Source organism: Anser anser (assembly GCF_964211835.1).
Source record: "Anser anser genome assembly, contig: HAP1_SCAFFOLD_271, whole genome shotgun sequence".
NCBI classification, from domain to species: Eukaryota; Metazoa; Chordata; class Aves; order Anseriformes; family Anatidae; genus Anser; species Anser anser.
This window is the reverse complement of record NW_028154195.1, coordinates 43083-60700: the sequence shown is the minus strand read 5'-3', so window position 1 is coordinate 60700 and position 17618 is coordinate 43083. Positions and strand designations below refer to the sequence as shown.

The following is a 17618-nucleotide window of genomic DNA, read 5'->3' as shown; positions in this document are numbered from 1 at the left end:
TTTTGGTTTCATATTTAAGTCATACAGAAAGATACAGGCCAAGAGTGTGAAAAAGAGTAGTAGAAGACAGCATTCTGCATGTCTGCTAACGATGACTCAGTTTTTGATACTCACCAAACTCATTGTGAGAGAGTTTTTTTCTCATTTTAATAGGAAAAATCTATTCCATAAAACTATGACCATGAATATTCAGATTATTTTTTCTTTTATTGGATGTTATATAAGCTGCCTGTAAGTTTATTTCAGTATTTACGTTAACATTAAGTATTTAATTAATATTAAGTTAATATTAAGTATTTAAGTTAATTTAAGTTTCAAATCATTAAATGGGACTTCCGGATGATGCAATATAAAGAAATCATAAACACTGTTGTTTATTCCTGTAACGCAAATAAAATAATGGTCCAAATATCAAAAGTTCCATAAACTTTTCAAATCAAAACTGTGAAACAGATGTAAGCTACAGGATGCACTGAATATCAGTAGTTAGAAACTTTGGCAGCTATCCTGCCTAATTTTGCAAGAGGAACACTTCCTCACTTGTCTTGAGAGTGTACTCTTAATTGAAGCCATGCGAGGGTAGTTAGAAAGGATGATGCTTCTCCAGAGCTTTGATGACTAAAGTATAGAAAAGAAAGAAAAAAAATGTGATCTGTGCGTCTCTGTTCTGCACAGGTTTTGAGTTAACTTTCAGTGTTCTTGCTGTACAGTTGTTGAATAGAGTATAATGTGGAAGCAGGCCTGCCATAAATTAAAATGACGTGGTAGACAGAGGTGGGGAGATCGGGATTTCTTCTGGAAACTTGCTTTCTCTTAATTTGTATGGATTTTTGTTCTATTTAATTTTGTTAATAAATTGGGTGCGATGGGGTGAGAAAGTAGTATGTCTTGTATAAGAAAAATTAAAATTTGCAACTTTAGGAAGTGGAGGAACCAGTGCTACCGAAAATACCCCTACCCATCAGTGCTGCATCGCTGCCTCAGTTCAATTCTAGTTTCGTTGGTAGTAGCGCTGTCTCAGCGTCACCGAGCGCTGTTTCAACAGCAGCAATGAGCACGGCAACTCCAGCAGCTGCGACGGGCATGGCAAATCCATCAGAGGTGGAGGGCATGACAGATCCATCAGAGGTGGAGGGCATGACAGATCCATCAGAGGTGGAGGACTTGACAGATCTATCAGAGGAGGAGGTGGAGGACATGATATATACAACGGCGACGTCAGGCATAACGTGTTCAACAGTGCCCTCAGGCTTGACATATCCAATAATGGCGGCGGGCATGCCATATCTACTGAAGACAAAGGACAAGGCAAAGTCAACAGTGGCAACAACAAGCGTGGCAAATTCAACGGAGGCGGCAGGCATGGCAGATGCAGCAGCGACGGCGGCGGGCAAGGTAAATCTTTATGCTATAAATAATGTTTACAATGAGTATACTGCTTTATTGCGAGTTGACTTTTTCTGTGGTGCTCGTGAAACTAACAAATATTAGTTTCTACGCAGCTGAATGAATTGGGGTTGTATGCCAGTTTGGGGAAAAGGCATAAATGTTTTGATTCTGCTTCTCTCAGTCTTAGAGCCTGCCAACTCCCATTTAACGTGATTGTATAACTGCTTCAAATGCTGTGGAAGTCTGCGGGGGAAGGGGGGTGTGGACTTTATGCCAAGTTATTTATAGTGGTTTTGGCAGGGGTAGAGTTAATTTTCTTCGTAGTAGATGATGCTAGATGATGCTGTGTTGCAGATTTGTGAGCAAAACAGTGTTGGTAAGGCACTGGTTGTTTTAGCTGTTGCTGAGCAGTGCTTACACAGTGACAAGTCCTTTTCTGTGTCTCACGCTGCCCTGCCAGCGAGGAGGTCGGGGATGCACAAGAGGCTGGGAGGGCACTCAGCCAGGACAGCGGAGCCCAGAGGACCGAAGGCATATTCCACACCATTTAGCATCGTGCTCAGCAATAAATGCTGGGGGAAAGAAGGGGAAGGAGTGGGGAGTATGTACAGGGTTATGGCATTTGTCTTTCCAGGTAGCCATTACATGCGATGAGTCATTAATGCTACCTCAAATTTAACAACTTTACTTCTTTACCTCCAGTTCTTTTCCCTGTTCCACTTGGAGGGAGTGAGCGAGTGGCTGTGTGGTGCTTAGTTGCCTGCAATGGTTAAACCACAACTTTATTTAAGTTATTAAATTAGAGGTAACGTGGTCATATAAGCCTCACATAGAATGAGCCTAGGGTGCAATAATTGGCATATTATTGCAATAAAATAAACATTAATCTGTTCCAGAGTACTTGAAATATTTTTTGTACGGTTTGAAGTAGACAGCTGCTTTAACATGTTGAGGTGTTTGCTGAAGTTCTTGGAGTATCATTGGGCTGAGTTTGCCATTCTTCAGCTTCCTGGCTTGCTTTTCCGTGCATTTAGACCTAAGTAGCATCTCCAGCTTTTCCTCTCAGTTTCTGGAATTTGGTTTTGAAGATATTGTCCTATACCCACTTGGAAACTTCCCTGTGTTTTATTATTACTTTTATCTGCAAAATAACTCAAACATCAGGTTTTTCGACGTCACTGCGGGACTTCTGTTGGGTAGTGAATTCAGGTAGTTGTTGCTCTTAAATATAAACCTTTAATTCTTTTGAAAATACAGATACAACCAACAAGTACTGTTAGCAGTCCTGAGTTCGCATTTTCATCTCCAATTGTGAAATCTACTGAGGCAGAAGTGCTACCTACGTCTTCTGTAAGTAAAATAATAAAGGAGCTTGACTTTTTTTCTTAGGCATTTAGTAGGCTGTTGCAGAACGCTAAAGCAGAATCTGCCTTGATGGAGAAAAGTATGTAGGCTTCTGGCTTATAATTTGTCATTCAGCATGCGTGCTACAAATGTGAAGAGCAGCTTTCAGATTTGGTTTTGTGTGTGCATTCGATTGAAGTTCCTGTGGCTTGAGAATCTGAAAAACCTCTCTTGTTCATAGCAGATTGGGTTTACATTTAGTGTTCCCGTTGTAAAATCGGCAGAACTTTCTGGACCCAGTGGTACTCCAGTGACGCCCTTTCTTACCCTAGGTAACTGAAACTTTAGCACTTCAGATCTGAAGTGCTGATTTTTCTTTTTTTCTTCATTAAATCTTCAATGTGTCCTGTCTGCGCATGCTAGCAATTCCAGGCAGTGTTGGACTTCTGCAGTATTTTTCCAGTGACAGATCTGCTTTTATAATTTTTGTTTTGTTTTGTTGCTTTTTGTTTTGCTTGTAATCATAAAGCATTGCAAAGTAAGTAGAATTTGTGAAGATTCTTATGTGAGAAGCATGAAAGCTGGAAATTCTTGTTTCTAACAAAAGTGAGTATAATCTGCTCTAACTAGGTCACATTGTGAAAGCTGTTTTTGTTTTCTTTTGTTTCAAAAGACACCACCACCTCAACCAACATCAACACACAGAAAGAGGAGGTCAAAGATTTTGCTGGTGGTCCCTTCACCACTGCCCACGTATTAAAGGAAGGAAGCGTCTTAGACGTTCTAAAAAATCCTGGTGAGATAATGAACTCCTTTTAAAAAGATGCTGCAAAAAATACGCTAGCATTTTTTATTAAAAAAAAAACAACACACGACTTATGGTTAATAGAGTATCTGCTATAAATATGAATGTAGGAGAGCATTACATTAAGCGCTGCGTTTGTTAGGTTTGTTAGGTCTGCCCCCTTCTATTCTAAGTGGTGTTTGTTGCTGGAAGTAAAACTGCAAGATGAAAAGCAGATGGGTTGCATCTCCTTTACGTGTTAGGATGTAATTGTAAATGAGGTACTAAGAGAATTAGCCAGATAATCGGTGTTTCATTTTACAGATTCACAGATTCACAGATTTCTCTAGGTTGGAAGAGACCTCAAGATCATCGAGTCCAACCTCCGACCTAACACTAAGTACTCCACTAAACCATATCCCTAAGCTCTACATCTAAACGTCTTTTAAAGACCTCCAGGGATGGTGACTCCACCACCTCCCTGGGCAGCCCGTTCCAATGCTTAATAACCCTTTCGGTAAAGAAGTACTTCCTAACATCCAACCTAAAACTCCCCTGTCGCAACTTTAGCCCATTCCCCCTCGTCCTGTCACCAGGCACGTGGGAGAATAGACCAACCCCCACCTCTCTACAGCCTCCTTTCAGGTAACTGTAGAGAGCGATGAGGTCGCCCCTGAGCCTCCTCTTCTCCAGGCTGAACAAGCCCAGCTCCCTCAGCCGCTCCTCGTAAGACTTGTTCTCCAGACCCCTCACAAGCTTGGTCGCCCTTCTCTGGACTCGCTCGAGCACGTCCATGTCCTTCCTGTAGCGAGGGGCCCAAAACTGAACACAGTACTCGAGGTGCGGCCTCACCAGAGCCGAGTACAGGGGCACAATCACTTCCCTCGACCTGCTGGCCACACTGCTTCTTATACAGGCCAGGATGCCGTTGGCCTTCTTGGCCACCTGAGCACACTGCTGGCTCATATTCAGCCGACTATCCACCAATACTCCCAGGTCCTTCTCGGCCAGGCAGCTTTCCAGCCACTCATCTCCCAGCCTGTAGCTCTGCTTGGGGTTGTTGCGCCCCAGGTGCAGGACCCGGCACTTGGCCTTGTTGAACTTCATGCAGTTGACCTCAGCCCATCGCTCCAGCCTATCCAGATCCTCCTGCAGAGCCTTCCTGCCCTCGAGCAGATCAACACACGCACTTAGCTTGGTGTCATCTGCAAACTTACTGAGGGTGCACTGGACGCCCTCATCCAGATCATCAATAAAGATATTAAAGAGGACCGGCCCCACTACCGAGCCCTGGGGGACTCCACTAGTGACTGGCCTCCAACCGGATTTAACTCCATTCACCACAACTCTCTGGGCCCGGCCATCCAGCCAGTTTCTAACCCAGCGAAGCGTACGCCAGTCCAAGCCCCGAGCAGCCAGTTTCTCGAGGAGAATGTTGTGGGGAACGGTGTCAAAAGCCTTACTGAGGTCAAGGTAGACCACGTCCACATTTTAAGTAAATACAATTTGTGGAATTGAAAAGGAAATGTTTGTAAAACTCAACACTCCTGTCCCACCTTCAGCCCAGGTGAAGAAAGAACAGGAAAGAGCTTCAGTTCCAAATACATGGCGAAAGCTGCGAATCTTTGGGCCTTAGCTTACAATGGCTCCTGTGGATTAAAATTTAAACTGCAAACAGCAGTGGAGTGTTTTACGTTAAAAACCCTTTTCTGAATTTTGTTTTTAAGCAATTGCAATTGTTTTCAACAGTTTCATAAAGTGTGTCTGTGGAAAAGATATCTTTTAAGAAAAAGGGCTTTATTGAATTTGATCTTTTCCCAAAAGTCTTCTTCTAACTTACATACTTGTTAAGAAGGCAGCACATTTCTCTGTTGGAAAGAGCTAAGTGAGAGAAAATACATTGTGCATTTTGTTTAAGGGAAGACCTCTGAGTGAAGTGACATTCACTTTCTTTATCGGTTTAAAAGAAGCAGAATCTAAACCCACATTGTTCAAAGACTTCAGTTTTGACTAAAAAAAACCCAACAAACAAACCACAAAACAACTATGTTCAAGGTAGATTTACAAGCAACTTGAGCTGCTGTTTAAGATGCATTTCCTTTAGTCTTTCTGTATTAGTAGCTTGTCTTTTCTGTTAAAATTGCCACCTTTTAAATAAGGAGTTGTCCTGCGTCCGATGCATTTTGAAAAAGATTATAGAAAATTAGACAGTTGTTCAATTGTCTTGAGTTTTTATTATTTAATTAATATTCAGCATCTGTGGGAAAATACCGTATGGATTGCTGCTCCGAGTACAAACTTCTGTACAGTTACTGGAGTAGATCTGAGTCATCTGCTACGGAAGGAGGAGCTTTAGAAATTTGATTCGATTGGGCATCGCGTCTTAATCAAATTGTATTATTTCCATTCCACGTTGGACTGTCAGATTTCAGTCAGCTACTGTCTGTTTGTACTTGTATCGACCAGTGAAAATGTTGATTTAAAGCTTGCTTGGAAACAAAGAGTTAAATGAAGCTTTAACGAAATGTTCTGTTGTGACCCAGTGCAGCAGATGAAATTTCATCCGTTTCGATAAGATTTCTGGGGACTTCCTGTTGCGCTCGGTCTGAATGTCTAGTTGTAACCATTGGCACCTGAGTTGAAATTTTTGCCCTCTAGTAAAGTCACTTAGTTACATGTAGTGAGGTGCTGCGCTAACAGGAAGACTTTTTTTTCTTGCTTCCTAGACTTTGGATTGTTGAAAACACGCTCTTCTACGTCTGCACAACCTACGACAAGCACAGTGGTTTATACTAGGCCTGCAATAACAACTTTTTCTGCAGGTAAAGAGACTTCTAAACAAGCATCGTACTGGCAATCTGATACATGTGACCCTTTTCTGCAAAACAAAGACATAAAGGACAAATGTGTAACTTGTCAAGCTACTAAAGCCTCAACAGTTGAGAGTATGAAACAGACAGTAAGTTCAAGTCAATGCGACACCTCAAAGCCAGCAGCGCCCCCAGCAGGGATGCTGGGCTTTGGAGACAAATTCAAAACAGTACCTGGAACGTGGGATTGTGATACATGTCTTGTCCAAAACAAACCGGAAGCTACAAAATGTATAGCATGTGAGACACCAAAACCTGGAACGGGAGTAATGCCTGCTCTGACATGACCAGTGGTCACAGACAGCTCGGTGACAGTGACATCCTCCTCGAGCAGCACTGACACAACAGCCACTCTGGGCTTTGGAGACAAATTTAAGAAGGCGAAAGGCTCTTGGGACTGTGGAATATGCCTTGTACCAAATAAGACGGAAGATAACAAATGTGTAGCCTGTCAGTCTGAGAAACCAGGTATGGTCCTTTTTTTCCTGTTGTTTCCATCCTAGCCTCTGTGAATCTTGTACAGAATAAAAGTACGTTGCATATATGGAATATTTTAAGCAACACGATTCCCAGGTACGGTTGATGGGTTAGCGGCTGTCTGCAGGATTGGTTTACAGGCACTTCAGAGGTCTCAGCCCAGGTTCCAGCCTGTCGCATAAATTGAACTGATTGTGAAATGTATTAGTACGGAGCTGGATCAATGCAGATACCCCCGGCTTTGCAGCTGGTGAGGGAAGATGGCTGAAGTGGGTGACTTAATTTAAAAACAACATAGTGATTTTTCACTGGCGAAAATGAGAACTCCATAGAAAGAGTTAAAAATGACTGCGTTTTTCTCTTTCAAAAAATAAGTAAAAAAAATTACAGAATGTGGCCAAAATGCCTCTACTCACCGTTTGTATGTAATTGAGGGGAGATGTGAAGCCAGATTTCAAGACAGTGTAGTCTTAACTAGTCTTAAGCTAAAGCAGAGAGATGCCTATGAAGGTCAGTGGTAGGCTTCAAGAAAGCGAGTGACCCGCTGGGTAACTTCTTCAGGGCAGTACTGGGTTGTTTCCCATTGTGTGTGACCGTAATTGATTTTGAGCGTGGTTGTATTGTTTTTAAAATACGATTCTAATTCTAACTTTGACTCTAAATGTCATTTAACATGCCATTACATCGAAAAACACCTGTGCAAATATATCGTGGAAGAAACAAATTAAGATGGACTAGACCGGGCTTTTGTAATCATCCTGTGCGGTAAGACTGAAATTTCATGAGGTAAGATAATGGATTTCAGACAGAGTTGATTCTCTTGGACTTCCAACCTCTGAGCGGTCAGTCGGCATCTTTGTCTGAGGCTCTTGCCATTGCAAGGAGGAATTTTGGAAATGAGGGGTTTACTGTGACCATGGTGCAGTGAATTGCACGGTTACGTTGCACTCGTCAAGAGGAAGAGCGATGCAAGTAATACTAGGATAAAAGTTTTCTGCGTGTGCTGTGGAAGGGAAGAGCCATTCTTGTCTTTCCGGTTTTGAATTTGAAGCATTATCTTCTGCTTCTCTCTTAAAAGGCACCTTTTCTTTAAAAGGCACCTGTCAGGCCTCTTTATGGAGGTTACACTGTCGTCAACAGCAGCAGAAGCTTGTGTGCTGAACAGAGTTGTGTGTTGTTTGGAAGCTTTGAGTTCCACTCTGGTTTTTTTGTTTGTTTGTTTGTTTCTTTGTGGGTTTTTGGTGGCTTTTATTTTTTTCAGGGGCGGGGGGGGGGGAGTTGCGGAGTAGTTTTGAACATTTCTGTGGGATTTGACAAATCAAATTTAAAAGTTAATGCTCATTTTATAGTTCATATTCAAACAGGATGGTTAACTGTCTTGTTTGTCTCACAGAGGGTCCAACACCTGTGACCAGTAGCAGTGCATCTGCATTTTCTGCTCCTTCTGGAGAATTTCTGGATTTAGACAAATTCAAGAAGCCTGAAGGAAGCTGGGATTGGGAGACCTGCTTGGTTCAAAACAAAGCAGAGGCCACGAAGTGTGTAGCCTGTGAAAGTGCAAAGCCAAGCACCAAAGCAGAGCTCAAAGGTAATACTTCATGATTAAAACGAGGATGCATATTCTGTGATTTATTTTTTGGTTTGCTCTGATTTTTTTTATTTTCTTACCTGTTAAGCACAATTATTTTTTCCTTTGAGGTGTGGCAAAATTATTCGTTTTTCCTGTAGGAATATTGCCTAGATAACATCTGTTTCCACACTTTTCCCCAAGAATAAGTTTATCCTTTTTAGAGAAAAGCTTTCATTAATGACGTGCTTGTTCTTTACATGCCCTACACGTTGTTCATTTGGAGTTCAGACTAAAAACATGATCTTTCAAAGAAGTTCGTATACTTTTTAAAGCCAGGTGGTGGGCAGAAAACACAATTGTGAAAAGTTTTATGTAGAGAGGAAGCATGGGGTTTTCTTGTTTCTTTTACTGTTTGGTGGGTTGTTTTTTAAACAGTTTTGACTGGAAAGATCAGGACTAGAATGTAGTTCAAACCTTCATGTACTTCAGGTAAACAGAATATCTTTTGTCTTCACTTGTGCGCTTATGTCCATCGTGCGCTTATGTTACACCGTGGGTTACGGACTTGACATTCACTTATTTCTGCAGGTTTTGGTGCTGCGGCTGCGTCCACAAAATGCTGCCTTGCCATCATTTACATTCGGTGTTCACTCAGAGTGTTCAGGTGCAGAGTCTGCAGCTGCCTCACCGTTTATTTTGGGAAGGACAGAAGAGAAGCAGTACTTGCAAACCAGTACTTCAGGTAAACAGTGTATCTTTTGTCTTCACTTGTGCGCTTATGTCCATCAAGTAAGACCTCTGAAACCATACTAGAAAAAATCTGCGGGATTTGATATGTTCATGTACTAGAGCTTTAGAAAAAGTTTAATTCCTATATGCAGCATGTCTTTTGTCCTGGTTATTGATACGTACGCAATTAGTAGCAATCCCTTTTTTGATCTCAACACTAGGTTTAGACAAAAAATCGCGACACCTTAAGGAACCTGTCCTGCATCTCATACAAGCACAGAAGTTGCAGTGTCTCAATGCTAGCAGTACAGTTGGTGGTAAAATCTTTAGTATGGTGAAATAGAGGCCTCACACTTTTCAGAGAAAAAAAGAGATGAGAGAGAGTATCTTACTCCCACTTACTTGCAACTATGCTGCAGAGTGTACTGCTGTTACTCTAGTGCTACAAAGGTCCAAAAATCACTGAACAGTTATTAGCCAGTTTTGTATTCCTTTAATTTGTTGAAAGACTGCAGTAGAGGATTGAAGTTTTTATTGAGGATCACTGTGTGGAAAAATTCTGATTGTTAAATGTCATTTGTATGAATTAAGAACCGCGTTTTGGAGTACAGAATTCAGTATTAATTCCAGAAGGGGTAAGGGGAAGGACATTAGCTAGTAATCCCGAACAAAAGCAGTGTATAGAGCTATACTGATTTTAATCGCAGTATTCTTACAGTTGACCTGTTACTGAACAGATATGTTTTGGGGAGATATGGTGGCCAGGGAGGCATGTGTGTTTGTGTGCTTCCTCTTCTAGTTAAGGTTCTGGGGTTTGGTTTAGTCAGGAAAATTCGATGAGGCACCTTGTGTAAAAGGAAATGTTAACCAGCATTTTTCAACACGGTGTAGTCCCTTAAAAGTGTCATAGATGAAAAGAGGCCATAAACGCTGGGGGAAAAAGTTAGTGGCAAACTGAGAGCAGGATCACATTCAGTAGTGAGAGAGCAGCAGCCTAGGGAAAGCCGATGAATGACTGTAACAGATAGTTCTATTTTAAGTGTAAAACAACACTCAGTACTTTATAATGGTGGTCTTACCAGAGGGTTCTTCTCCATGGCTCCTAAAAGCACGTCTTGAAGGCATTCGAGTGCAGTGAACTTAAGCTGTAAGAGTTGGGCTGGTAAGCTTGGCCTGATTTGAAGCTGTAGGCACGGGGCTATAATTTCTGAACAGGCTACAAAAGAAACTGTACCACTGTGCTTTTCAGTGCTCCGTTTAGCAAAGCCATCAAATTGTTGCAGGCAATTGATGTTGTTCTTCTAAGAGCACCTGAAAGATATTTTTGTTTGAAGAGTTCAGAGGTACCGGTTAATACTGGTTCAGATAATTACAGCCAGCTCTTGGTGTTTGTGACCAATAAAGTTTGTGGCTCCAAAAGGAGTGGGTTAGTGCTAACTGATTAACTGCTGTATATGCAGAAATATGGAATCTGATTACTTACGCAGAGAGCACTTAAAATGTATTGTTTTGCTGGCTCTCAGTGAGTTGCATCTTAATGCTACCAAGGAATAAGCTTTTTGCTTCTGGCCCAAGTGTTTTAATTTGGTGAAAGCCTATTCTGTGCACGTGCACATGCCAGAGAGGTTCCTTAAGTAATAGAAGCTATAGTAGCTGCTATCTTCTGGTTTTTGTAGAAGACAGAAACTGAATTCGTTAGCTTTGTAACTGTTATGCATACTAGAATTGGTTTTCTCCCTTTTGAAAATAGTAGAGGGTATGCCTATGTCAGATTTGGTGAGCAAGGTGATCAGATGAGGGCACTGCAAGACTGCCAGAACGCACCAGGTCTGGGGGGAAAAGGAATCCAGCTGAGCATAGGAATTTCTAAAAGGTAACCAAGGAGTTGTGCATTGATACAGTTATTCTAAATAATCAGATTCTTGTAGCTCTGCCTTTGGAAAGTCTGTGGCCCTTGCTGTAGTGGCTGTACACAGGATGCAGTCTACAAAACCAGAAATGCAGAAGTCCTATGTTTTGACTCCCTGGATTCATCAACCTGCTTCAGGATGGCTGGGGGAATCCAACTGTTAAGTCTAGCCAGACAGCGCAACTTGGGCTTAGCTGCCATTGTAACCAGCCTTGTTTCTCAACAGTAGCAAAGCTGAATGCATTGGTAAATATTTTCAGGTTTGGGCCTGTATAAGGTAGAAGGGACAACAAGTGGTTTTATATGCTAGGAAGTTCTTGTTCTTAGAGCTTTCCCTCTAGTTTGAGAGAAGCACATAACTAGTTTTATAGTGGGCTGACAGGAAAGAAGTGGGGGGGAAAAATGGGAACGCAGGGAGAAAGCCAAAGGCGTTATTACTAGAACAGGTTTAGAATGCTATTCTTTGCTTTTCATGAGCTTAGGGCAATGGGGAGTTTAAAGCTTAGCACTTCCTGAGAGGGTTTCTTACTCTACCGGCTCAGTTCTATCACTTATTTAAGGCAATTCAGGTCTCTGAACGGTTAAAGAACTGATACCAAATTTGATGAACTTTGATCCAGGATACTGACAAAACAGGACTTCATATAAACAATTTCAGTATGTTCATGAGGTTAGCTTGTGTGTTCTGTTAAATAGTAAAAAATGACACTTCTGTTTCTGTTTACCTAGCATAATTCTGCAAATGTTGCCTCCTTCTGCTTTAGAATGGAAATGCTCTTCTCCAAGAGAGCACTGTCCAAACTTCTTTGCCAAAATTTTTTGATTAAATTAATATTGTTTTATTTTGAAAACAAGAATAAGCCACAAACATGTTTTCTTGCTTCGGCTATCCAGAAGAACGTCAACAGTATTTTCAGATTTTCCTTCCCTACACAACTGTATGTAGGAAGAGTGCAGCTGGAAGCAGAAGACCTAAGATGATGTATCTTCTGTTTGTTTACTACAGTAACAAGACAATGGATTACCTCTTTATTAGAACTTGTGTAGCTTTGCAGCATTGAAACAAATGTAGGTATTAAAATACACATCAGTAATACGTTTCTGAATGGCTGAGTACCGTGCTCTCTTAGTATTGAAATACCCAGCCATTGGATTAGTTTGTCCCTCATGTTTGCTTAGTTTGGAAGCTATTTCAGAATGCCTTCAGCTTGTATTCTTCCCCAAAAGCATAGAACTCACTTCTCTGCATCCCCAATTCAAGTGAGAGAAACTGGGCACTGCAAACACAGGAGGTCTGCCTGTACAGAATCAGTGAAGACAAGTCTAAACAGCGGATTTTTTTGAATATGCAGCTGGGTTATCTGAATGTTCTTTATGCAGTGTACCTCAGTTTTAGTACAGATAGCACTTGTCTTGGTTCTTGTCATTAGTCTGAAGCTGCCCCTGGGAAAATCTTGAAAGGGAAAGTAGTGAAAGCTAATCAGCTGGCCCTTTCTTCTTAAGAACCAGTGTATTTTGTAATTCTCCCACTAATAATAAGGCGTCATGCTGGAGAATCGCGATTGTGTTGTTAAGCAAGACTGACTTCACCTGAGCGGTATAGTTGGCAGCTGTTGAATGTTTAATGGACTTTAAACAAACAAAAAAACTGAGCAGGTGGAGGTAGACATGGCAAACTGACAGGCGGTGTCAGATGCTCCTTTGAAATGGATAATCTGACTCCATTCACTTCTTTCTGGAAATAAGATCTAGTAATTAACCAAACAAAAGATAGAAGGGTTAAGACTGCATCTTTAAAGCAGCTGTGCTTGATAAATGTCTCTGGTCTTAAATCAATCTTTAGCAAAGCACAGAGACTTAGCAGCAGCTTGCTTATGCCAACGCTAAAAATACTTGATGTGTACAGGTAACCATGTCAAGGCTCTGGAGTTAATCCATGAGAACAATTCCTTCTGGTATTGGCAAAGGTGAGGATGCTTGCTTCTATAGAAATGAGGTTTTGAGCTGTGACTTAAGCTGTCACTTAGGTGACTGTTTAGGAAAGCTTCCTTTTAAGCTTTGAAGTCTGTAAGCTGACAAATTGTTTAAGTTCAGAACTGGGTTTACAGTCTCTTGTTCTCTGACTGTATGCAACTTCTCATGTTTCAGACTGAAAGCAGAATTGCAGCGGTACCAGTCATACAACTATAATGATTATTGCCAAGATTACCAGAACTACCACTCGCAGAGGAGTTACGATGCTTACGCTGACTACAACTACAGCTCCTATGCTCCCTGTGACAGCATGCAAGCTGTTGGAGACTGCTCTTTAGGAGATTCTTTAATGGCTCCAGCTGTTTTTGAGGTAAAGATAGTGCACGCTTGCTGTAAAGAAAATATTTCACAGATAATATGTTGTACAGATTTGTGTGAATCAGCAAAAAGAATCCGAAGTTGAAAACATGCTTTCTGCTTAGTGTGAAGTTAAAAGAGCAGATTCCATTCAGAGGTGTTTGTATTTAAGTGCTTAAATAGTAAATCCATAGAATTAGTGATTTATACACCATTATTTGTTCACGCATACCAAAGAATGGTTTTGACAGCATAATTGCGTACGCTTCTTCTGTTCCTGTTCTTCTGATTTGCTTTGCTTAAAGCAAATTAAACAGTTGTTGTAAGTGGTCTTATCGTGGTCAATGTATTAGTTGTGACCTCCGGAGGTCCCTTCCAACCTGTACTGTAATATTGGCTTTCTTCTAAAAATAAGTAGATAAAATGCCATCTATCCTTGTAGTTGTAGGAAGAAGGAATGGATTGAGACTGCAGCACTTTGAATCTGTGATGCTTTCTGAAATGAGTTATGATTAAACTTAGCCTTTTCTGTCTTTCAGGAATCTTCAGTTATGACTGAAAGCGGTGATGACCTAATTACTGACGGTAATAAGGGTTCTATCATTGTCACTTGAGTTTAGCCATCCTTGTGCCTTTTAACAATACAAGCCAACCTCTACTGGATGAAGAACATCTTGAAAATTCAGCTGAGGTCAAACCTCTGTGGGGTTGATCTGCAATCAGCTGGGGTTTTAAAGCTGATACAGCATACACTGACCGCATCAAGTAAAACGGGACACTGTCAATGCTTCGCAGCAGGTTTCTTGTACCTGTGCCTTCATTCCCATTTGAAAATGGTCTAAGACAGAATTTTGTTCTTTGTATTGGTTCCGCTAAACAGATTTTATATTAGAAACTCAGTAATATGCAAAAGCTTTGTTCTCCACCCTGAGGTAAAAGCTTATGTTGCAGATTCCAAAAGGAGGATTCAGCTTGCACTTACAAATACGGTACAAAACATATTTGTGTCCTGGAAGGTTTGCAAAGTTCCTCACGTGGAGGCATTTTGTGTTAGTGTTTAGAAACTATCCTATGTAACGTGTATTGCCGTAGAAGTGAATTAAATGACTCTTGGGAGGGTTTCATGGCTGATTATCCTTAAACGTTATCTTTACTATCTTAAACATTGTCTTTGTCTTTATCTTGAAAGACGGTTCTAGTCCCAGCCTTCTAATATACAAATTCCCAAAAGTTGGAGCTGTGAGGCTCAAAATTTTAGAGGACTAAATACCTCACTAAAATTAGTAGATCTAATAGCTTATTACACTTAGCTTAAAATACATTTTATTAGCCATTTCACGTGAAGTTTTTTTGTGCGCATGCCTCAGATTTGATACTTGGACTTACCAGGCTTTTATTTTCAGATCCACAGCTCTACTTGGATGTTGATGAAATGAACAGACAATTCACGGAGACAAGCGAAGAACTCTACGATTCACTCATGAATTGTCACTGGCAACCTCTGGATACGGTCACTTCTGAAATCCCCTCTGCTATTTAAGTGTCTTCTAGAGCATGACCGTTAGGACCAAAGTGCTAAAACTACATTTCTTCTACATTATTCTAGCTCAAAAGTTTTAAAGCACAATGATAGGTTGGGGTTTTTTTGCTATGCTTTTGACAGTTTCTGTAATCTTTTTGTTCATCACTCTCTTCTTGGAGCATCATGAAGTCATGTAAATATTCGAGAAATGTAAAGAGGTAAATGGGGTCTAAAGATAAGACTTGCCTGTGTAAATAAAAAATTTGTTTCTGCAAACCTGCCAGCAAGGGATTTTACTTGTACCTGTGTGCAGCACGTTCTCTTCCGGCTTATGGAATTTAACAAGGTAGTAAGGGTATTTCATCTGTCTTTATTTTTATATGGGCATTAGGACACAAGCAAAATCTAGCTTTCCCTTGTTTTCCTGGTTCCTTAGGTAAGCGACAAGCCAAGCCTTTCATGTGCTTGCTTAAACTGGAAGTATGTATGGGAGACACTCACAGGCCTTGCTATGGAAACACCTGTGCCCACTTTTTCCTGCAGGCTGCTGGCTCTAACTGTACTACTGATATATGCTAGGTCAGCTAAAATTGGCTTATAAATAGGGTATGTTAAGCATATGGAAGTGTAGACTTCAACTGCCATAGCTACAAACATCCCGTGGAATGAGGATGATGTCTGCTGGCACTCTCTGCATCAGCATTCAGTTTTCCCTTGCCCTTCTTACTGTTAGACTTCTCAGCTGACGCTTTACAGCGAAGAAATTGCTACAACATAATCCATGTTCTTAAACCTAAAAAAAAAAAATCTTGGAGAAAACAACTTGCTGGTTTTCCCTCCTTGCTGGCAAGGAGAAAAATAGTCCACCAGGAACAATAAAAAAATCCTAGTAACAGCTCCTTAAGTTATACCCTCTGCTACCCTCTCTGATTGCTCTGGTCTTCCTTCATTCGTGGTAATGAAGTTTTTAAAGCTCTGGTAGAAGGATGACAGTACTCAAGTCAAAGGAGATGAGAGCAATGAGGAAAGCTTTGCTTTAAGCTAGAGCAGTCTTGCGAGTTGCTGCCTTTATGCTGTTCTTATCTTGAAGGGTACAGAGTCTTTTCCAGTCATAGGGACTCCATAACCCTATGAGTATGGAGAAATAGTTGCTAATTAACAGTGTGTATAATAAGTAAGTGAGGCTGGAAACAAAAGAATATTCCTCCAAGAAAAAAAAAGGAAGCAGAAATTACTGTACTTAATAGCTGGGGAAGCTGTTAAAGCTAGTTGACACAGTTCTGGTACTGCCGTGTGTGTTTTGGGGGCAACATAAACCATAATTGCTGTGATGGCAGGTAAGAATCCAATTCTTTTTTATGGCTTAGTGTAGTCAGTGAAAGCAGTGGTCCTAAGCTGCATGCTGTTCTTAAATGTAATGCAAATTCTCTTTTGTGACTCCTCAGTACTTCCAGGTTACTTGTAGCTGATCACCAGCAACTGCTTCTGTTAGCTATTAGCTGTTGGGTCTTTGCTAGGAATACTTTCAGTCCTGAATTGAAATGATGACATCCTGAAACAGAAGAGGCTCTTGGAGTATTGTAGGAAGCACATTCTTCCTGGTTCTAGTGCAGGTGTACACGTAGGAGGAGACAGAAGGCAAAGAACCTCACATAGGTGGAGGGGGTGAGGTGGCATCACAGTTAGAGCTGTTGCAGTTAACTCTTCCCAAAGCATGAAAGCAACGTGGCTGGGAACAGGGATTTGTTGGGTTGCTTCTTTGTGTGAGCCAGGGAGTCTTTTGAGGGGCAGATTAATAAGAATATGACACAAGGTAGAGGTGGAATAGATGAAGCAAAGAATCTGGGTGGGAAAAGGGTTGCTTGTCCGTGTCTATGGAATTGTTTCAGGGGACTGAGCTGGGGCAAATTCAAGATAATAGATGCAGCCTCCTTGAATTTGGATGGCAGTGCTGAAGCTTCAAAACCTTACAAGGTTTGATGCCACTTCAATTGTAGTGCATAGCTGTGGTACTTGAGCTCAGAAGTGCAAACTGCACAGGATTTTTTTATCTATTTTCTTCAACGTGAGCAGCAAAACATCTTCCAGGAATGTGCCTGGGTGCTACGCTGCTTTGACACGGCTTGCTTTGCCTCACCAAACACAGTAGTTAGGTTGCATCGAGTACTTTGTGGAAACATTCATTGTGTTGTCACCCAGAAATGGGATGCTACAGATATGTGTTGGCCCGGCAGTATCAGTGCTGTTTTTTGGCCTTTGAGAGGTTGGTCCATAACAGGTGACCTGTGTAATGAGGGGCCCACATAGATTGGTGACTTCATTAAGTCTGATACTGTGGTGGTGTGTGACCCAAGGCCCTGAACGTCAGAAAATCAGGCTGTGGCCACCTATTTTATGCAGACTTTGCCTATTAACAAGGTCTCTACACTGTACGTTAGAGACGTGCGCCTCCTTTTCCGGACTAGATAGCGAAAATACCAGTTTTGTAGTTCAGTGAATGAGATTGGTTGGGCTGTTTGTTCTCCAGAGCTGAAAAATGTTGGGAGTGTATTCTCTTGGAGTCCACAGAAATGAAAATGATGAGAGGAAGAGAACGTCGCTTGCAGCCCGCGTGCTGCTGTTATAAAGTAGTTCTCTGATGTCTTTTTCCCTCTGCTGAGACTTATCAGCCTATCGTCCTTTCCTGTTAGGAG

General features: G+C 41.3%; 2 protein-coding genes across 6 annotated transcripts; both read left to right on the top strand.

Annotated features, from left to right (window-relative positions):
• The first annotated feature begins 203 nt into the window (after positions 1-203).
• Positions 204-6759, top strand: LOC310890379 (nuclear pore complex protein Nup153-like). 4 transcript variants are annotated; one of them, XM_083852730.1, is made up of 5 exons: positions 705-1395; positions 2647-2739; positions 2978-3065; positions 3407-3529; positions 6244-6728. In XM_083852730.1, the coding sequence occupies exons 1-5, from the start codon at positions 1051-1053 to the stop codon at positions 6672-6674; spliced, it is 1080 nt and encodes a 359-aa protein (XP_083708856.1). In that variant the 5' UTR covers positions 705-1050; the 3' UTR covers positions 6675-6728. The 4 variants fall into 4 exon arrangements, with proteins under 4 accessions (XP_083708858.1, XP_083708857.1, XP_083708856.1 ...); XM_083852729.1 differs by having other exon boundaries at positions 2975-3065; XM_083852732.1 differs by lacking the exon at positions 3407-3529 and having other exon boundaries at positions 204-1395; positions 6244-6759.
• A 1378-nt stretch (positions 6760-8137) lies between these two features.
• LOC310890383 (tRNA selenocysteine 1-associated protein 1-like) lies at positions 8138-15461 on the top strand. Of its 2 annotated transcripts, XM_083852738.1 has the most exons (5): positions 8138-8452; positions 9023-9176; positions 13221-13416; positions 13943-13988; positions 14807-15283. In XM_083852738.1, the coding sequence occupies exons 1-5, from the start codon at positions 8230-8232 to the stop codon at positions 14941-14943; spliced, it is 756 nt and encodes a 251-aa protein (XP_083708864.1). In that variant the 5' UTR covers positions 8138-8229; the 3' UTR covers positions 14944-15283. The 2 variants fall into 2 exon arrangements, with proteins under 2 accessions (XP_083708864.1, XP_083708865.1); XM_083852739.1 differs by lacking the exons at positions 8138-8452; positions 9023-9176 and adding an exon at positions 10636-11036 and having other exon boundaries at positions 14807-15461.
• The last annotated feature ends 2157 nt before the right edge of the window (positions 15462-17618 follow it).